General features: G+C 42.6%; 1 protein-coding gene across 11 annotated transcripts in view; it reads right to left on the reverse strand.

The window, feature by feature from the left end:
- Positions 1–22,734, reverse strand: part of FHOD3 (formin homology 2 domain containing 3) — a 403,933-nt gene that overhangs the window by 340,445 nt on the left and 40,754 nt on the right. For all 11 annotated transcript variants that reach the window (XM_054057577.1, XM_054057576.1, XM_054057575.1 and 8 more), the window contains exon 3: positions 970–1,034. In XM_054057577.1, coding sequence (XP_053913552.1) covers positions 970–1,034 — 65 coding nt within the window. The remainder of the gene's footprint in view (positions 1–969; positions 1,035–22,734) is intronic.

Genomic DNA, 22,734 nt, shown 5'->3' on the forward strand with positions numbered 1-22,734 from the left:
TTGCTTATGCTCAGTTCAAATTCCCAGAAAGGGCCGTTTCATAACACATCTTGGGGGCAGGGGAAAAAAAAGTTAGTTGTACTTAAAGCCTGAATCCTCTGACAGCATTAGCACTGCGAAAATAATAGAAAACCTAGACTTTCTCCTCCTCATCCTTTTAAGGAAAGTATTTCTATTCCAGTGCTTCAGCTATGATCCCTTCAAGCAAGAATAACTACGAGCTAAACATATTAAGGCATTGAATCTACTATGGAAAAGTTGAAAACAAAACAGACAACTATGACACGTACATATAGGATCTTAATTTTTTTTTTAAATGACCCATAACATCTATCATACTACTAGAATATGAGCATTAGTAATGCTACTAGCACTGAGTGAAACATGCTGCTCTGCAGAACACTGTAGAACATATTAACACTATCACAACACAACAGCTTCTGTTTATGAAACCTTAAAGCTCTTATAATAAGCACGAGATGTGTTTTATTAGATTTTTCCTCATTACAGCATTGTCTTAACCAGTTTTTTTTTAAGACACTGACACTGTGATAATGACAAATGTGTCGCCAGAATCTGCAGGATGTGAAGTATTAAATGTTACATGCTACTAAAATGCAGTAGGTCATATGCTAGTCAACAATTCTTCAGATCCTCTTCCCAACTTAGAAGACAGTCTTCTTCAGGCACACACAAAGGCTGTGGCAAGACAAATAATCCAAGATTCTCCAAAGCGTCCCCAACCATCACACTTCACTGTCAAATCCTATACTTCCCTGGGCTGTTTAACATACTTTAATGGTAACGTAACTAATAAAACCTAGTTGTAGAATGCAACAGATAAATCAATTTATTGGTCTTTATTCCTAACTTAAAACACAGCAAGCCTGATTCATACACCTCAGGTTTGCTTCTCAGAGATGGATTCTGTTTATGTGTTCACTTTCAGGCATGTGGAACTTCACTTACCAATGCACGCATGAACTCTCACCGACAGCTGGGTCCTCAGAATAATACTATGCTTCTTGCCCCTCCTGAAAAGAGAAGAGAAGAAAATTATATAAAGACGTAGGGAGGAGGTAAAGGAGGTGGGAGTGCAGGAGTGAAGTTGAGCTTAGGAAAAAGGATGGAGTTGAGGTAAGGTATTATGAATTATGCATTATGTCTTTTTTTTTTAACATCATTTATTTTAATTGGCAATAAATTAATTTTTCACAAGTAATGCCTTTTTGCCTATGACAATAATTTCTAAGTGATCTCCTCATCCCTATCTTAATCACTGACTTCTTTTTATCTTATTTTCCTCCTCTTTTGCTGAGGACAGGGAGCAAGAGAGCAGCTGGGTGGGCAGCTGGCTAAGGTCAATCTACCACAATGACTCTCTAGAAATCTGTGCTAGAGGAGTACCAAATGATAACCACACATTTTAATTTTCACACAACTATCTTAAAGCTAGGCATAGTCAACCATGAAAAGAAAATGCAAGGTCAAACAAGAGGTTGTTTACAACTTTCAAAAATCCGCTCATGTACCCTAATGGGTCTTGAAAGCATGAAGGATGATCCATTTTTCATGCAACGAGACAAAAATAAGGAATCCTTCACTCAGGCACTATCTCAATTTCATCCTGGTCTTACATAGAATGACTTTATCTTACCAAGCTGCTACATTTCTCCTTTGCTTTTTAGACAAATTAGCATTAGATACATCCTCTCAATCTGGACAAGAGCACTATTCTCAATTTCTAGGCTAGCACTCTGCCTCTGCACCCAAACCTGTTCACTTGATAAAAGGAAAGAACGTAAGAAAAGCCAAATATCTTTCCCATGTGTAGAGCAACACATTCTCTCTCTTTTCTCTGAAGCTAAAGATGCAATTCCTGCACAACCCACTCCAGATCGCACTGCTTGAGTGGGGTGATTGGACCAGATGACCTCTAGAGGTCCCTTCCAACCTCAATCCTTCTGCAATTCTATGAATTTATTGTGGGAAAACATACAAGGCGTTTTTAGAACACGTTCAGATGCAGCTTAGTTCATGTCATGAGAGTCCTAGATCATTTCTATAGACAAATTAAAAGCAAATAAAAAGCCAGCACAACCTTCCTCAGTTATATACATTATGATTCTGCTGAGAGGTTTCAGGGCCAACTCTTTCCCACAGACACCCAGCAGAATTTCCCACTGGCTGTAATTTCATCAGAATAAACCCACCACTTCACAGAACATGTTTTATATCATCTCCCTAAAAAACATGCAAGGGAAAGCAGGCTGGTGAAGCAGTGACAAACATTTTCAGAAAAATATCACTTCTAGAAGAATATAGGAAAAAGAAATCCAAAATCAAATTCCATGCCTGAAAACAGAAGAACTATGTACCTGTAAAGGACACCATTCCAGTTTCAGAACAGGACCCTTTCTCGACAGGTTTAAAAAAAGAAAATAAACCCCAAAATTTCAAATGAAATTGCTCTTTGAAGGGTCTGCTTGAACAGCATTAGGATAAAGCAGGAATAGCGTGTATCCGCTCTTAAAGCTGCTGCAGGCTTGCACATCTGTTGAAGTGCCAAGCAGCAACACACTATTTTCCCCACAAGAGCTGCCTGTAGTCTGGATTTTAAAGTTTCCAGGTGTGGGATGCACTCTGCTCACCGAAATTCCTGTATTTGTGTATGCGTGTTCTGTTTTTTAAACTAGGATGAAGCATTTCCTTCAGATCCCAGTTAGCTTCTGGTAAGGCAGTGTAGATGTGATGCAAAACAAATTCTAAAAGTTTAAATTTAAACTGGCAACAGCAGCAAAGAGATTTTAAGTTTGGAGATCCAGAGCGTGGACCTTACCCTTTGCCATTCCACCACTACACTGGCTTACATCCTCCTTCTTTATATCCACTCTTCCTCATTCTGCTTCAGAGGAGCTCTGTGAAGAGCAATTGGCTCATTTTTGCTGCCTACATATAACTTATGAAACTCTACATGAAAAACACCTATAGTTTAGATAAAGGCTCACCTTCCTCATTTTCACAAATAAAATACAGTGAATCAGATAGCAAACACTATGGGCACTTTAATATTAATTGAAACTAATAAAAACGTACACAGGAAGGTTTCCCACCACCCAGCCTTCAAACCACCCTTTCATAATCACTTCTGTGCTTTTATTAAGTTCAATACCAGTGAATTGCTCAAAGAAAGGCCAACTCTGAACCAGGCAGTATCAGATCAATCAGGCATCAGTTTACCTTGCTCTAAGCCTCTCCTTAAAAAAATCAGATACTTTCATCATCCTTCATCAGCAACGCAAAAACAGATTTCTGAATCACACCAATTTATCCCAAAGATTGCACAGGCCGGATGAAAACTAACCTCAACTTCGTAATTGTATAAATCTACCGCTTCATAATAAACACTGAAAATGTCTTCAGACTTAACTAGCATATAAAGCCAGCTTAATTTGACAAATTACCTTATAACAATTCTGCATCTACTTCTGCCCAACATAACAACCTGACCGTTATAAAAACCTGCCTAATACAGATCTTAGTGGAAAGTTTTCAAAGCACACATGCTTAACATATGCTTCACGTTTTGTTACAGCCACTCATAGCACTCAGGTTTCTTGGTGGACCATCAGCCCTACCCAGTAATCATACTGCATATTTCAAGAGGAGCAGCTTAAAGAGAACAGCATCCAACAGCAATCCCTAAGTTCAAGAAGGAGCCATTGACTGCCATGAGAGAATCCCAGACAACAGCACGCCACCAGAAACAAATGCATGGCAACAGATGCAGATACCTGAAGTGCATTATTCTTGCAATTGGCTTTCATATTTTCATTTCAGCACCTATGCATTTCCATCTTTGCTTGCACACACCTTTCAGGGAGTGGAAAATGCTTCTGGGACAGGGTATTGCCTCACAGTCAGACATTTCATAGTTTAAGGTACTCCACAACAGCAGTGGAAAACAAACTATTCCTTGTTGAATGCATAAGGGATGAAATTTTTGCCAGAGTTCAAGCACTTGAGTCTATCAGGTTTTCCCTTAAAAGGATCTGCAAGCCAGCACACACACAATAAGGAAAGTGTTTCTTAACCTGCTATTAATCAGACAGCATAAATCCTAGGTTTTGATTTCAAAGCTGTTAAGATACAGTTTGACTGAAGTTTCAGTATGATTTGCTTCTCCATTCAATTGCAGAATCAAGAGATGCAGAAGAAAAATTGACACGTAAAAAAATTGTTGTATAAAAGCCAACTCTTTTGAGAGACAGTAAAAGCACACATGTGCATGGAGAGAGGAATTAAGAATCTCTCTGAAAGTCATCTGAAAATCTTATCCAAACAAATAACCTTTTTGAAGTTCTTCACAGATCATGATCCAACGAGCCAAGTGTCATGTTCAAGCTCATGTTATTCTCATTGAATAATGGAAACAAAGGGGCTCAGGAAATAATAAGTTGGATTTTTTTAATAAAAAGTCTTTTAAATGTTAAGATTTACCTCCAATACAGTTCAAAAGGAAGACAGTGCTAATAACTCTTTCTGGTACATGACAGGCAGCTGGAGGCAAACACACACACTCATCTTCAAATGAAGTCAAAATGAAGCGGTCTTTCCTACCTCAGTTTTTCCATCTGAAAACATAGTGTGAACTCAGAATGTGTCTGCTTCCTGTTCTTGCAATACACTCGCAAGTTATCTTAATCATTTAATATACTAGTTTTATTCAGAGCATTTCAGGACCATAACACATTTACTAGAGTAACAGTAATTTGACAAGAATGGATAAAAATAAGTAGACAGAGACTGTTGAGATGCCTGTTCACTCTTCATTAAAAAAAAACACAAACTTATCTAATTCAGGTAGAAATAATCCCAATTCCCTAAACAAAAACTGAGCAGACAAAATCCTGCATTTTTTTTTTAGTGTAAAAACCATTATGCAAAGGAACAACATATGAAGAGACTTGTAGGTTTTTCTTCCCCTGCAGATTATTCCAGTATTATACACAAAAAGTTACAAGGAAAGGAGAGCACCCTGGTTTACACACCCTTGCCTGTGTAACTGTGCAAATAAGGAATATATACGGACTGTCACTGCAAGATGCTGGGTTTTTACATCGACATATTCTTCCCAAGCAAAGAGGGGGGCAATAATGAGAAAGGGTCAAGTGAAACATTTAAGAGACGCACTAACTATGTGTTATAAGCCACATTAATAGGTGCCTAATTACTTATTAGTAATGTATTCCGAGTATATGTCTGTAAAGGTCTGGGTGGAGTCTTCTGTGTACCTCACCGCAAATCAATGATTTCTGCCAAAAGACAATGAATCACTTCACACACTGAAATGCAGCAGGCTGAAATGGGGAAACATTTGTTCCATCTGTCCTTTTTAGTGGTTTCTGTGCAAGCACACCTCAGAAGCTGGAAAACATGACTCCCCTCCCCACTCCTATCCGTTACTTTCTGAATCATGCTAGTTATTTTTCAGCTGCTAATAGTTCCATTTCTAAACATTAAAACTATAACCTTTTAACAGCCCCTAAAACATCTGAAGGCTGTTTCCTTCACTATCAACAAGAAGCCATATATTAAGAGCTGTTCTTATTCATGAACAAAGCTGTGTCCCTTCCCGTCCCAAAAGCTCAACCCATATTTAACTGGTTTGGGTAGAAAATTTATTATTTCATTTTGTGAAATATGGATGGGATGATCAGTTAAATCTCCACCTTATATTTTTGCATTAAGAAAACACAAACTTTGAGAGTTGACAAATGGTGAAGATATTTGCATTAGAAGTACTATTTTAACAATAATATTGCTTCTGGGTGATAAACTGGAAAGGTTAATCCCTCACTTCTTGTCAACCTTGCATCACATTCTTCTGAAGAGATGACACATCATTTGACCATTGCTTTCCAATTCTTAAGTTATGTATTTCCCACCACTAGCAGTAGCTCTCAAACTCCGGCTGCACATTCCTCCCAGGCATCCTTACATTCAGTACCTTGTGGTTATGTGGTTTTGCTGTCACTCGCACTTTGAAGTTCATATTACAGCTGGATTTTCATTTAAAAGCTCCTTGCACTTGGATGAACAAATACCTTGAAAAGAAATCAGTACTGAGAATCTACAGGACAAATGGCCAAGGACAAATGTAAAATAAATGAATGTCACTCAGTTGGGTGACTTGATGCTTCCACCTTTTCCAGCAAAGGGTTCCTCTGATGCTCACAGCCACATTGTGGGACCCATAGCTTTGGTTCCAGGAGAACAATGTGCTAGACCAAGTTAATTAGAAAAATTCCAGTCACTAAGTAGAAGCAAAGGACATCTCACAATCACTTCATTCTCATAAAGGAACTAACTCGTACTTACAGCATCAAAAAGACCTATAATTTATTAATACTCAAAATAATCAAAAAAATCACTTAGACAGTTTGGATAAACTAGGTTTAATAATATTTCATAAGATTTTCCTTTCTAGTTTGATTCATTCTATAATACCTCAAGGGAAAAAAAAAAAATTATGATTTTCCAATGTAATTGATGATACTGAAAGGATAGCCTGAAGAAGAGATTTCCCCAAGTGATACAAAACACATTTCAAAGCGAAGTCCTATTACTCTGCCCAATTACTCTGTTCCTCAGAATGTCATCGGTTTAACCAGACACGACAAGGACTATTTAAAACTGTCCTACTTTGCAGTAGGACATGCATGCACATATACAAGTATGTATAAGTACATAAAAAAATAAATAAAATTCTACTTTACACTGAACAGTATGCCTCTTTGGGTCTCTCTGCTTTTTGGAAGTTTTTCATCAGCAGCACATTTGGCAAGAGTTCCTGTGTAACTTGACACACACATTCTTAAATATAACACTTTGCCACCAGGCCACTTATTTCTCCAGAATAAATCCATTTAGGAAATGGGCTTTGCATTTATTACTGGGCCATCCATGGTTTTGCTAGTGAGAACAGTCACTGAGCAGTAAACATGAAATAAATGAATATTTTGCTGTACTGCTACAGTCTTAACCTTGGCAGAGGTCACTAGTTTTCATGGCTTCATTGCTGGAGATCGTGGGCTACTCACACATTTACGGTTGTTTAAGCTGTTAGTTCACCACAGGAGGTTAAATTGGAGACATTTTTATCAGAAGCGGATTATAACCTTAGTTTAGTCAGTGGTAAAACAAACATACATCAAGCACTCAGGCAGATGAATTTACATGAGATAAAGAGAGTGTGAGCTTGCCTATACAAATCTACTTTGCATTTACCACAGAGAAGAAGCACACACACGAGTAGTTTCCATGCAATAGGAAGTGTAGTAAGTTCACAGCTTTTCCTAATTACACAGCACAAACTCATTCGGCTGCCTGGATACTCCAGGCAATTGCAATGCAAGCTGCACCAGCAGACAGTGGGTGCACCGGGTGGTGGTGGTGTTCAAGGTTTGGATCCTCAGATCAATAGTTTTACTTGCAACAGGAGTAGAGTTTGGAGCAGCCCTATAGCACTTTCTGGCAGCCCGATGTGAAGCCCTCCAGATGATCTGTTTATGGAGAAAGGAAAGGATTTCCTCCTCTCAAACTGAAGAGAAACACGTTTCCAAGCCTCAAGACCTGCTCGCTTAGCTTATAACCTCATTGGTGAGGAGAGCAGAGTGCACACACAGCTACTGAGGAGCTTCAATGTTAATAAAATGAAATGGTTTTAAATAAAACATCTAGCATCAGCTGTTTCTATAAGCTGTTTTTATTTCAGTTTCCACCCTAAAATACTGGGCTCCTCAGCTATTTTCACATGTAAACCCAAACACCAAATTAGACTATCTTAAAAAAAAAGTTGTCCTAGGAAAAACTAAAAATTATTCACACACTTTCTGGTTTGGCACTGTACTTGGTATCTAATAGTTTGGGAAGGAGCTAAGCATAACAGTATTTTTGCAATACATTTTGCAATGGAAATTATTTTTTAAGAAAAGCACTCTTACTGCGTACATTTGCCTGTGGTAATCACTAAAATTTAAAAACAGCAAATCTTCAAATGTTTCTACAGATACCTTGGTACAGATGTAGATTTTTTTTTCTCCCCTCAAAAACAGAGAGCTGTGAGTAACCTCTGGGGCAAAGTAGGGATAAGGAGACACAGCTGTTTCAGTAGTGACAAATCACAAGCTATAAAATCATGAGTCAAGATCTTAAAGAAAAAAAACAAAAAAAAAAATCAAAAAAAAAACCCAAAAAAACCCCTCACAGGACAAAACCAGACTGCGGAACATTTTAGTGCTTTGGACTTGAAGTGCTATCCCAGACCCCAAAAGCCCATGTCAGTTTTTCATGCTATTCCCAGATACGTAGGATAAGAATACAGTGTTCCTTAGCATTTCTCAAGCGTTAACCTGAAGAGCTGCCCACGGCATGCCCTCATCAGGTCTGTTGATCCCAAGCTCCTACTCTCCCAAAACCATGCACAGCAGGGAAAACCCATACAACAATGACCTGCCTCCTCTTCCAACCTGGAGAAGGCACCACTATGGATGCTGGCTCCTTCCTAGCTGGAATCAGAATGACACAGCTTGGAAGACTGGGAGAAGAGCAAAACCAACATCCTTTGAAGAGCTCATCAGCACACCAATGAAAATAAGAGCACCCAGTCCCTCATAATGTTTTTGCAAGCCACTCGCCTGTAGGCCCTCTGGCTCAACAAGAATTAAGTTGTACAACGCAGTGACAGCATCCTTGTTCAATGTTCTCAAGCTTCAAACCACAAGTATTTGTGATCACTATAATTTCTGTGCTTACTGACACCCTCCAGTGCCCTTACTACTAAGCCCACCAAATTAGATGACCACAGGTTCTTTCCACAAGCCCAGAGGAATCTTACATTTTTTGTCTTCCAGCATGAGCCAAGTGACTTGTAATTTATAAAATCATAGAATGGTTTGGCTTAGAAAGGACTTTAAAGATCATCCAGTTCCAACCCCCATGCCATGAACAAGGACACCTCCCACCAGACCAGGCTGCTCAAGGACCCATCCAACCTGGCCTTGAACACTTCCAGGCACAGGGCATCCACAGCTTCCCTGAGCAACCTATGCCAGTGCCTCAACACCCTCATAGCGAAGAATTTCTTCCTAATGTCTCATCTAAATCTTCCCCATTCCAAACTAAAGCCATTCCCCATCATCCTATCACCATGTGACCTTGTAAAAAGACCCTCCCTATCTTTCTTTTAGGCCCCCTTTTAGGTACTGGAAGGCCGCTATAAGGTCCCCCTGGAGCCTTCTTTTCTCGGGGCTGAACAAACCAAACTCTATCAGCCTGTCCTCATAGCAGAGGTGCTCTCTGATCATTTTTGCGGCCCTCCTCTACAGCATTTACCAACAGTTCCATATCTTTCTTATGTTGAGGATCCCAGAACTGGACACGCTATTCCAGGCGGGGTCTCACATAAACTAACTAGAGGAGCAGAATCGTCTCCCTTGACCTGCTGGCCATGCTTCTTTTGATGAAGCCCAGGATATGGCTGGCCTTCTGGGCTGCGAGCGCACATTGCCGGCTCATGTCGAGCTTCTCATCACCCCCAAGCACCCTGAAGTCCTTCTCCACAAGGCTGTTCTTAAACACATCATGCCCCATCCTGTATTGAAAACATGGATTGCTCCGATCCAGGTGTAGGACCTTGCACTTGGCCTTGTTGAACCTAAAGAGGTTCCCACAGGCCCACTTCTCCAGCTTGTCCCGGACTCTCTGGATGACATCCCATCCTTCTGGTGTGGTAACTGCACCACTCAGCTTAGTGTCATCTGCAGACTTCTGAAAGTGCACTCAATCTTTCTGTCAATATCATTGATGAAGATATTAAACAGCACTGGTCCCAGTATGGACCCCTGAGGGACACCACTTGTCACATATCTCCATCTGGACTTTGAGCCATTGATGGCTACTCTCCAAACGCAACTATCCAACCAATTCCTTATCCATCAAACAGTCCATCCATCAAATCCATATCTCTCCAATTTAGAGAGAAGGATGTTGTTGGGGACCATGTCAAAAGCTTTACAGAAGTCCACATATATTACAACCATTGTTTTTCCCATATCCACTGATGTCATTACCCCATCACAGAAAGCCACTAGGTTGCTCAGGCAGGACTTCCCCTTAATGAAGCTGTGCTGGCTGTCTCAAATCACCTTCCCCTCCTCTATGTGCTTTAGCATAGTTTTGAGGAGGATCTGTTCCATGACCTTCCCAGGCACAGAGGTGAAGCTGACAGGCTGGTAATTCCCAGGGTCACCTTTTCTACCCTTTTTAAAAATGGGCATAACGCTGCCCTTCTTCCAGTCATCAGGGACTTCTCCTGACTGCCACAACTTTCCAATATCATGGAGAATGGCTTGCCACCATATCAGCCAATTCCCTCAGGATCCAGCGATGTATTTCATCAGGTCCCATAGAGCACGGCGAAGAGAAGCGTGGCACGTTAGTGTAACGGGGCAGTTTGAGTGGCAGTTGAGGTGAGCAGGGAGGGTGCAGGGAGGGGCTAGAGGACGGCCATAAAGGACCGTGGACCATGGTGGCAACCCGGCAGATGATTAAAACCTCTCCGAATGTTGCAACAAGCAGGATAGATGTTGCCACCCAGACAGAGCCTCAGTGAGTCCATGCAGCTTCCCAGACCCCGGGCTGTACGCAGTGCCCCCCTCCCACACCAGCTCACGCCTCTGGCACTGCTCCACTTGTGAAAGCTGTGCTCATGTGGGGGAACTCCTTCGCCTGGCGGCAGAGCTGAGGGAGGAGGTGACTAGACTAAAGACCATAAGGGAACGTGAGAGGGAGATGGATCACTGGAGCAGCACCCTCTCACAAACTCAGCAGGCTGCTTGAGTTAGTGCAGCTGAGCAACTCCCACCGACGAACTGTAAGGTTGGGGGAACAAGAGATGGGGAACGGCAGCAAGTTCCTGCCCGGCACAGGAAACCTGCTCTCCCCCCAGACAACAAGCCCCAAGATCCCCTTGAGGAATAAATAGGAAGCATTGCAGGTAGAAACCATCCCTAAGGATGAAGAAGTTGGCTCCCACAGCCTAGAAACATTCCCTAAGCTGCACCATCCTCTGAAGACCATAAAAACATCCTCCATAAATAAGGAGAGTGATCGTCTTAGGGGATTCCCTTCTAAAAGGAATGGAGGGACCCATCTGTAGACTGGACCTGCTCCACAGGGAGCTCTGCTGCATACTGGGAGCATCAGTGAAGGATGTTACTAGAAAACTACCTTCCTTGGTGAAAGAGACAGACTACTACCCTCAAGTAGTATTTCAAATAGGCAAAGGTGACTTACAGCACAGAAAGCTGAAAGCCATCAAGAGAGACTTTAGGACTCTAGGGAGAATGTTGGAGGACTCTGGGGCACAAGTAGTGTTTAGCTCCATTCCAGTGCTAAGGAATGAGAAGCAGGAGGTCAAAGAGAAACAGTTGATTAATGCCTGGCTCCAAGCCTGGTGTGAGGAAAAAGGCATTGGGTTCTTTGATCATAGGGTGACCCACCCACCCCCAGGCTTTCTTACTAGGGATGGAACACGCTTGTCTCCTAGGGGAACTAAAGTCCTTACTAAAAATCTAGCTCGGCTCTTAAATAGAGCTTTAAACTAGATGTGAAGGGGGAGGGGGAGGAGACCAGCCTAATCGGGAGTGAGCCTGGAAGTGGGACTCCAGTAACTGAGAGATGGTGTACTGGAGAGGACCGCCAGTACATCACCTCAGAGCACGTGGGGGCGATTATATCTGGGGACAGTAAGGATGAAACTGGCACTGTGGAGTTAGTTATTCCAAGGACCAGTCAACTGGGAATGAGCTCTATTCCCTTTATGAGGGCAGAAGGTTCACCAGCCCAAGTGCATTTACACCAATGCACACAGCATGGGCAATAAGAAGGAGGAGTTGGAAGCTGTTGTAGGGCAAGGTGACTATGATGTCGTTGCCATCACGGAAACGTGGTAGGATGACTCGTATAACTGGAGTGCAACCATGGAGGGGTATAAACTCTTCAGGCAGGACAGGAAGAGTAGGAGAGGAGGTGGTGTAGCCCGCTATTAGAGAGTGTTTTGATACCCTAGAGCTCAATTATGGTAAGGAAGGGACTGAGTGCCCATGGGTTAAAATCAGAGGAGCCTACAAGAAGGCAGACATTGTGATGGGAGTCTACTACAGACCAACAAGCCAAGAAGAAGCAGCTGATGAGCTCTTCTGTAAACAGCTGGTGATAGTCTCTAGATCGCTACCTCTTGTCCTTATGGGAGACTTCAATCTTCCTGATATCTGCTGGAAGTACAATACAGCAGAAAGGAAGCAGTCTAGGAGGTTCCTGGAGAGTGCGTAAGACAACTTCCTCACACAACTGGTGAGTGAGCCGATGAGGGAGGGTGCCCTCCTGCACCTACTGTTTGTGAACAGAGAAGGCCTTGTGGAGGATGTGACGGTTGGAGGATGCCTGGGAGAAAGCAATCATGAGATGATAGGGTTTTCAGTTCTAGGTGAGATGAAGAAGTGGATTAGCAGAACAGTCACATTAAACTTCCAGAGGGCAGACTTTGGACTATTCAGAAGGCTGGTTAGCAAAGTTCCATGGGAAAGAGTCCTTAAGGGCAAGAGAGCCCATGAGGGCTCTTCAAAATGAAGAGCGCTCTTCAAAAATGAAATCCTAGCAGCTCAGGAGCAAGCCATCCCCATGTTCCGGAAAAGGAGCCGGCAAGGGAAAAAAATAGCTTGGTTGAGTAGGGAGATCTTGAGAGATATCAAAAAGAAGAGGAATATCTATGAGCTTCGGAAGAAGGGACAGGCGTCTTCGGTGGACTACAGGGAGGAAGTGGCATCATGCAGGGAAAAAATCAGGAGGGCTAAGGCCCAACTAGAAATCAAACTGGCTAAGTCTGTGAAAGATAATAAAAAATCTTTCTACAAATACATTAACAAGAAAAGGAGGACTAGGGAGAATATTCAGTCCCTACTGGATGCAGAAGGAACAACAGTGACAGGGGATAAGGACAAGGCTGAGGTACTTAATGCCTTCTTTGCCTCTTTAATAGTAAGGGAAGTTGTTCCCTCTGTGTACAAACCCAGGAGTTAGAGGAGTAGAGTGTGGCTCCCATGATCCAAGAGGAGGAGGTTAGAGACTTGCCTGCCCAGCCGGACACCCACAAGTCTATAGGGTCGGATGGGATCCACCCAAGAGCACTGAAGGAGCTGGCGGATGTCCCTTCCAAACCCCTTTCCATCATCTTCCAGCAGTCCTGGCTGACTGGGGAAGTTCCACTGGACTAGAAGCTGGCTGATGTTGTGCCCATCTACAAGAAGGGCTGCAGGGAGGATCAAGGGAACTACAGGCCTGTCAGTCTGACCTCAGTGCTGGGGAAAGTCATGGAACAGGTGATCTTGAGTGCTATCATGAAGCACATGCAAGAGAACCGGGTGATCAGCCCCAGTCAACATGGGTTCATGAGAGGTAGGTCTTTCCAAACTAACCTGATCACCTTCTATGACAAAGTGACTCGACTACGGGATGAGGGAAAGGCTGTGGATGTAGTCTTCCTCGACTTCAGTAAAGCCTCTGACAGTTTCCCACAGCATTCTGCTTCAGAAACTGTCAGCCTCTGGCCTGGACAGGCACACACTCTCCTGGGTTGAAAACTGGTTGGATGGCCGGGCCCAGAGAGTGGTGGTAAATGGAGTTAACTCCAGATGGAGGCCAGTTACAAGTGGGGTTCCCCAGGGCTCGGTACTGGGTCCAGCCCTGTTTGATATCTTTATCTTTTTTACCTGGATGAAGGCATTGAGCGCACCCTTAACAAGTTTGCAGATGACACTAAGCTGGGAGGAAGTGTGGATCTGCTGGAGGGTAGGGAGGCTCTGCAAAGGGATCTGAACAGGCTGGACCACTGGGCCGAGGCCAATGGCATGACATTCAACAAGGCCAAATGCCGGGTCCTGCACTTGGGGCACAACAACCCTATGCAGTGCTACAGACTGGGGGAAGAGTGGCTGGAGAGCTGTACGGAGGAGAAGGACCTGGGGCTGTTGGTTGACAGTCGACTGAACATGAGCCAGCAGTGTGCCCAGGTGGCAAGAAGGCCAACGGCATCTTGCCTTGTATCAGAAATGGGGTCACCAGCAGGTCCAGGGAGGTTATTCTCCCTCTGTACTCAGCACTGGTGAGACCGCACCCTGAGTACTGTGTTCATTTCTGGGCCCCTCACCACAAGAATGATGTTGAGGCTCTGGAGTGTGTCCAGAGAAGAGCAATGAAGCTGGTGAGGGGGCCGGAGAACAAGTCTTACGAGGAGCAGCTGAGAGAGCTGAGGTTGTTTAGCCTGGAGCATAAGAGGCTGAGGGAAGACCTTATTGCTTTCTACAACTACCTGAAAGGAGATTGTAGAGAGGAGGGAGCTGGCCTTTTCTCCCAAGTGACAGGGGACAGGACAAGGGCGAATGGCCTTCAAGCTCCACCAGGGGAGGGTCAGCCTTGACATCAGAAAAAAAAATTTCACAGAAAGGCTCATTGGGCACTGGAATAGGCTGCACAGGGAGGTGGTTGAGTCACCTTCCCTGGAGGTGTTTATGGGGCGGGTGGACGAGGTGCTGAGGGGCATAATTTAAGGATTGTCAGGAATGGTTGGACTCAATGATCCAGTGGGTCCCTTCCAACCTAGTGATTCTATGACTTATATGTGTTCAGGTTCCTGGTAGTCACAAGCCTGAACCTTCCCTACAGTGGGAGGGGCTATAACCCCTCATCCCCTTCTTGTTGTCCACTGACCCAGAAGGGGTGAGGAGAGCAGTTGTCAGTGAAGACTGAGGCAAAAATGTCTTGAGTATCTCAGCCTTCTCCTCATCTGTTGATACAAGGACACCATTTTCATTCTTCAGTGTGGCTACACTTTCTTTAACCTTCCTTTTGTGGCTGATGTACCTGTAGAAGCCCTTCTTGTTAGTCTTCATTTCCCTTGCCAAGTTCAGCTCCAGCTGTGCCTTGGTCTTCCTGACCCTGTCCCTACACGACTAGGCAGCGTCCCTATACTCTTCCCAGGTTCCCTGTCCCTGCTTGCACTGCCTGTGAAGGTCACTCTTGCTCTTCAGTTCGACCAGCAGATCTTGACTCAGCCACGCTGGTCCCTTCCCTTCCCTGCTCGATTTCTTACATTTGGAGACTGAGCACTTTTGCACCACTTTATGGAAAGCATCCTTAAATATCTGGCAATTCTGTTCTGCTCAATTCTGTTCTACTGAGTAACTCCTTGAAGAGCTGGAAGTCTACTTTCCTGAAATTTAGGGTCCTGACTATACTTCTAGCTTGTCCCATATGCACACATCCACATAGAGTGTTTCCACTTTGTCTAGCTTGCATCTGCAGAACTTAATATCCCTACTGCCAATTGTTGTCGATTAAGTGATTCATGACTTAGATATGTGCAGAGATTTACTTCCACACCAGTCAGCTAGTCTTAAAACTGAGAGTACACAAGAAAGCAAGCTGTGGTCTGCAGTAAAATTTACTCAAGCTTGTTATTACTTACTCAGATGCTTGTTTTCTGAATACATTTTACATTCACAGAACTAGTAGCATTTTCCTACTAGTAAGAAAGGTAAATTTGATAACTATCACCTTCACAAGATCTCTTACTAAAAGATTAACTGACCAGAAATCAGTTGATCTCAAAACCAGTTAATAATTTGTGTGGTGGAACATTCAAGTGTTAATTACCTCCATCCTACTTCAAGGGCACATCCCTCAAAGTCATATGTGCCATTTGTCAGTCTCTATGAAATACATGCACATTTACTTAATTATTCCTGATTACATGCTCTGGAAATGAATACTAAGAGATTCCTTCCCTGTAGCAAGGATAGTATAGGACCTATTACTTTATTTCATTTTGCTGTCAAGGAATTGGCAGATGTGGTTGCCAAGCCACTCTCCATGATATTAGAAAAGCCCTGGCAGTCAGGAGAAGTCCCTGGTGATTGAAAGAAGGGTAACATTGTGCCCATTTTTAAAAAGGGTAGAAAAGACGACCCTGAGATCTACTGACCTGTCAGCCTCACCTCTGTGCCTGGGAAGGTCATGAAACAGATCCTCCTCGAAACTATGCTAAAGCACATGCAGGACATAGAGGCGATTAATGGCAGCCAGCAGGGCTTCACCAGGGGCAAGTCCTGTCTGACCAACTTAGTGGCTTTCTATGATGGGGTAACCGCAGCAGCGGATTTATCTAGACTTCTGTGAAGCCTTTGACACGGTCCCCCACAACACCCTTCTCTCTAAATTAGAGAGATATGGATTTGAGGGGCGGATGGTAAGGTGGAGAAGAAACTGGTTGGGTGGTTGTATTCAGAGAGTAGTGGTCAATGGCTCAAAGTCTAGATGGAGATCCGTGACGAGTGGTGTCCCTCAGGGGTCCCTACTGGGACTGGTGCTGTTTAACTTCTTTATCAATGATATTGACAGCGAGATTGAGTGCACACTCAGTAAGTTTGCAGATGACACCAAGCTGAGTGGTGCAGTTGCCACACTGGAAGGATGCGATATCATCCAGAGGGACCTGGACAGGCTGGAGAAGTGGGCCTGTGAGAACCTCATGAGGTTTGACAAGGCCAAGTGTAAGGTCCTGCACCTGGGTTGGGGCAATCTCCGTTTTCAGTACGTGATGGGAGATGATGTACTTGAGAGCAGCCCCGCAGAGAAGGACTTGTGGGTGCTGGTTGATGAGAAGCTCGACACGAGCCAGCAATGTGTGCTCACAGCCCAGAAGGCCAACCGTATCCTGGGCTGCATCAGAAGAAGCGTGGCCAGCAGGTCAAGGGAGGTGGTTCTGGTCCTCTATTCCTCTCTTGTGAGACCTCATCTGGACTATTGTGTCAAGTTCTGCAATTCTCAACGTAAGAAAGATATGGAGCTGTTGGAACGCGTCCAGAGGAGGGCTACAAAGGTGATTGGAGGGCTTGAGTGCCTTCTCTACCGAGAGAGTTGGGCTTGTTCAGCCTGGAGAAGAGAAGGCTCAGAGGAGAACTTAGAGCAACCTTCCAGTACCTGAAGGAGGCCTACAGGAAAGCTGGAGAGGGGCTATTCGTAAAGGCTTGTGGGGATAGTACCAGGGGGAATGAGTATAAACTGGAGAGGGGCCGATTTAGACTGGACATTAGGAAGAATTTCTTCACTGTGAGAGTGGTGAGGCACTGGCACAGGTTGCCCAGGGAGGTAATAGCTGCCCCATCCCTGGAGGTGTTCAAGGCCAGGTTGGATGAGGCCTTAGGCAGCCTGATTTAGTGGGATGTCTCTGCCCATGGCAGGGGGTTTGGAACTAGATGATCTTTAAGGTCCCTTCCACCCCTAACGATACTATGATACTATGAATATCACAGAGTAAATATGAAAATTAATTTCTACTATTCCATCTAATGATTATTTTCAATATTCTACCTGATGATTTTTTTTTCTTTTATAAACAAAGGCATTTTATTAGGATTGAAAAATTAAGAATTGAAAGCTGCATAAAGTTTTGAAAACACAGGCAGTAATAGCTATTGCCCACAGATTTCAAGAGGGAGGGAACTAAAAAAGCCAACTTAGCCATACAGAAAAAAAAAATTCATTGGAAATTAGAAAAGTTAATCTTCACAGACCTTTATTTTGCAACAGTGAAGTTTTAGCTAATCATTCACTTCAAAAATGTGGTTCAACATCTTGATCTGATACATTATAGACTGGAAGACTGCTACCTTGTAGAAAGTCTTATACCTTCAAGAATTTACTGCAATCTTTTAGCCATATGACAGTCTGAATACATCTAGATTCCAATGAAAGGGCACGAGTGACTGCAGTTGGGTGTCACGGAAATCCTTGAACACGCCAGGCTATTTGAGTCCTAAGAGAGTCAAGATCAAAAGCAGTGTCTTTTGCATCACTCTGTGGCTCAGGCCCATACATCATCATGTTCCTCTACCGTCTGAGCCTTTATAGTCCCTGCACCTGGATAAGTACGTATGATGTTATATGATATATAAACAGCACCTTAAGCAAAACACAAGAAAGGCTTCCATACCTCACCTGCTCTAAGTGTGCACTAGCTTCCTATACTAGTTCAGTCTTCTAGATAGAAAGAAGCTTGTCTTGATTATGTTTTATTTTTTGTTAGGTTGGTTGGGTTTTGTTGGTTTTTGTTTCACTTGGTGATTTTGTGGTTCTACCCCCACCCCTTTTTTCCATTTTTTATTATGACAATCCATCACATTTTTCAGATTCAGCATATGGTCAGGGTAATAATTAAATATCATAGAAATGAAGATATTCAGATGAAGTAATGCATTTTTCAAAATATGGGCAAACCACTGCAATGAGCAGTCACAGTCTACTGTTTGCTGCAACACCATGACAATCTCGCACAGGCACCTCCATTATTTTTCTTTCTGTTTGAACTGAGAACACTATGGAAATGACACAAAGCCAAAACATGGAAAGAAAGCTGTCATCAGATGAGTGCATCTTCCAGCAGTGCACTAATACAAATACTCTACTCAAACTAATACAAAATCAACACAGGATCTGCTAGTTAGCAGGACTGCTTCAAGAAATGAATCGCAGCATTTTTGTTAGGCAAAATGAAGTTATCCTTCAAATGCATGCCCAGCTTCCTTATGTAAAATAGCAACGAAAAGTCTTCCTTCTCACAATTACGCTAACGACAAAGTCTAAGACAGCAGAAAATAGAGTGCATGAGCAGGAAAAGAATATTAAAGATACCTGCCAGACTTCATCGCCCTCAAATAAATCCTTTATTGAGCCCAGAATGAACAGCAGCATCAAGAAGAAAAATGTCTGTCATCCAACTTAAACAGGACTCACCCAACTGAAATGGCTTGGGAAAAGGTATCTAGAAGGACTAGAAAAATGTAAGTGCTGAAGTTATTTGCCAGAAGAACTTAAAAACAAACTATCTGCTGAACACATCTCAAACATATATTACACCAAGGAAATCTTTATTGTTTGCAGTGCATTGTCTGAAGAAGCTTTTGTGTTCCACAATTTAGCACTGCCTTACCTTGTGGTCTACTATTAGGGCCCTGTTAAGACATGCCCATAAAAAGAACTTGAGCAATTATATGGTAATTTAAACACATAAACTTCTTAACAATTCTTGCTTACTCTATAAAATCACAAGTGAAAAAAGGAAAAGAGCATTACGTGTCACGGACACCTTAGCAAAACAGTCCATCTAAACTACCTCCACATTACCTATTCACACAATTAAGCATTCCCAAAGAAACTTACATTGGGAGCAATAAAAAAAATAATAAAAAAAAAAACCCACAAAACACAAAGCCAACCAGTAAGCAACAAGCAAACAAAACATCAATACATGCCAAATTTGAAAATAAAGGCAGTTTTCCTACAGGTTACTACTGACCCATTTCCTGGTCACACCATTTCTGCTGGGACAGCGGTTCATCCTGACTGTCCTTTCCCCCGACTCTGCCAAATCCAAACATTTAAAAACAATACAATTCTTCTAAATCCCACAGCTACTCCCAAAGGTGCAAATGGCAGCAGCAAGAGTTGCAGTCACAGTAAAACAGTCCTGTCCCCATCCACATTGTGCTCAGTTAGCCTTACAGGCTAAGGCGACGCATGTGCTGAGTTTTCTCTTCTTTAAACAGAAGTTTAGATTCTGCTTGAGTGGATAGGAACTACCAAAAGCTTCTTTTCATTATATTCAGTAATGAAAGAGGATTCTTTGGAAACAGCTTATGACTGCATGTGTTTCTAGTATCTGTTATTTACAGATACGCATCATAAATTCCCAGCCTGAATGCCATTACCCTCTTCTCTTGAAGAAAAATTCTTCTAATTTTTCTCTGTGCTTCAAGAGAACAGAGATACCTGCAACCTCTCACCAATAAAACTTTGTAAGATTTTGTTTTATCTGACATTTAATTATTTATAACTCTCTTTTCAGTAGCAGGTGTTTAAAAAAACAAACAAACAAAAACAACAAAAAAACCCCATCATAGTTTTGGCTGGGCAAACAGGAATATTTGGTAAAAAGATGTTGAAAATAGACAGGCTTCAGGACACTCTGGTCACTCTTAATAGGAGTTTCCACAGTTTAGGATCTGTAATTTTAAAAATGCCATGAATATCCAGCTATTAAGTCCTTAATTCAGAGTTCAGCAAGCTTCAGTGACCCTTATGAGCACAGCAGCCATGGCATGGAGAGAGGCAAGACCTGAGGTAGCCTAATCTTAGAAAATTAAAAGCTTTGAAGATTAAGAGCAGGACCTTGAAATGACCCAGAGAGAAAGAGAGAGACTAAGTGGTTTCTGTGGCCAGTCCCTCTCAGACAGCAGGCTTCTGCTAAGCGCCCGACATCCACATCCAGCAGCTCCAGCTTGGAAGCACTCCAGCTCAGCGTCATCATCTTTGCAGGGGCAAAAGATCAGAGCTGCAAGGTCCAAAAACCTTTGCTAGAAACCTGGGATGAAGGCAGGCATTCCTGACTGCGTTTCCTACCCTGTGTCTAAAATACTCACTTTCTCTGGATAATATCACATGAGATGTATTTACCCTGAAGTGACTGTTCCTGAGTCATATAGGAAAGCTATTACACAAATTTCTAAAGTTCTCATTGTTCTTGTTTATCTTCTTCCCATTCTCTCACAAAACATGGGCAAAATCGGGATGCAGACATCCAGCTGAATCTTTACCTGTACTGAAGATACCAGGCTCACTGCATTTCGCCTATTGAATTTCTGCTTCACACCCTAGGATTCACCTTAGCATTTTCAAAGGTTCATTCCATATACACTGACACGCATTCCGCTCTCAGTTCCCAAAAGCATCAGATCCTTCCCTGCCAAGTTGCTGACAAGTCAAGTGTTCTGCTTACTTCATTTTCTGCCTGACCAGTACCTGCTTGTCCTTTACCCAATTACTCCTAGATGCAAGGTTTTGTACTTCACTGAGATATATCCCAGTGCAGCAGATCAAAATGCTAGGATTTCAGGGCTCCAACCAGCAAGTTATTGTGTACATGTGTGTAGGGAAAATGGAAGAAAACCCCTCAACCTCACAACACTCAAGTTAAAGCACAAGCCCCGCATCATTTGGCAGCACTGCACATTAAGCATAAACTAGCATAGTCCAAGAGAAATATACCACTAGTATCTAGAAGGCACCTCAGAAGAGGAGCTATGGGGATAGTCCCCCTAAGGCAATTGTCCCCTCTCCTCTCTGTAGCAGGATGTATGTGTCTTTTTGTGCTTAAATGTGGTTTGCCTTCTGCTTTACTTTCCAACACACCCCACGTTCTTCCTTTCCTGCATTCTCACCACTTCAACTGTTTGCAACTACCACCACCTGCATAATTTACTAAGAACACAGGATCTGAAAGGGGACTGTAGCGGGAAGACATCAAAAAATGATGGGTCACAGCAGCTACAACGGCAGCACCCAAGAGCCCATTCTGGTGTTGCACCCAAGGCAGGCAGCTGAAATGTGAAAACACGACACTTCTTATTGACCCACAATTACCAGAGTGACAACTTGAGAGTACAGGGCAAAGACTAGTGAAGGCGAGGGCTACAGACCTGACAACAACAGACACAAAAGTTGTTCTCTTTCATTTCACAAAACCCATTTCAAAAGACAACTATCAGAATTTGTAGCCCAAACTTTGGTGATGCACATTAGTATATATACCCAGTTTCCTACTTCCCTATAAATCTTTACAGATAAATGGACCTCCTGGAAGACTTCACATTACCTGGAAGGACAAGCCATTGGAAGAAGCAATTACTCAACTGACAATAGGCTGTGCAATTAAGAGGAGGCCTGCACACACATGCAAAATACACAAAAATACAACCTGAATTTTTATCTCAAAACGATACAGTAACCATGCAATTCCAAGGAGCACAGCTGTTTCCGCATGCTTTGGTATTGTTCCTAGGATAGCTACCACAAAGCAAATTAGAATTCATGTTTCAGCAACAATTCATATAATGGATTTTATGTGCCCAAAGGAAGGAGAAATTAAAACAAGACGGAAGGTAGCTTGTCATTTCAAGTGTAAAGTCTGGCAGGAAACCAGTCTCCGGCTTACCAAATGGCTTGAGGATGCCACTGTGGGGCGTCAACAGCAATGAAGTTAAAATTACTAGAATTACCATGGAAACATCAATGGAAAGTAAAGAAATTGTGAATTAATAATCCATGCACACTACTACAAAACATATCAAAAGAGAAAGTTTTCCCTTCATCTTACTTCAACTTTTTTCAACTAATATAAAGTTAGTTGGAAATAAAAACTTGCTGTTCTTTGCAGCAATTTATCACCCCTGCACAAAACTGAAGACCAGATCAACTTCTATACTCAACACTCCTACAACACAGGGAGGGAGGCTCAGTTCAGCTCTATGGCTACTCTGTCTATCTAAGAATTTTGTTCTAATTTAATTCCTAACAGAACAGTTTCTTTACTATCTAATAGTTATAAAAAAACACTCCAAACGGGTAATTATGAAGAAGACACACACAAATGCACCTACAGGAATACCTGAAACATATTATTTAAAATTCTTCTCCAAATAAAATAATTATGAGAGGTACAGTTTAAATTTGTAAGAACTGTTCATCAAAGACAAGATAGCTATCACAAAAAGCCAAGAA

The sequence above is a fragment of the Cuculus canorus genome, chromosome 2 (genome assembly GCF_017976375.1).
Source record: "Cuculus canorus isolate bCucCan1 chromosome 2, bCucCan1.pri, whole genome shotgun sequence".
Taxonomy (NCBI): domain Eukaryota; kingdom Metazoa; phylum Chordata; class Aves; order Cuculiformes; family Cuculidae; genus Cuculus; species Cuculus canorus.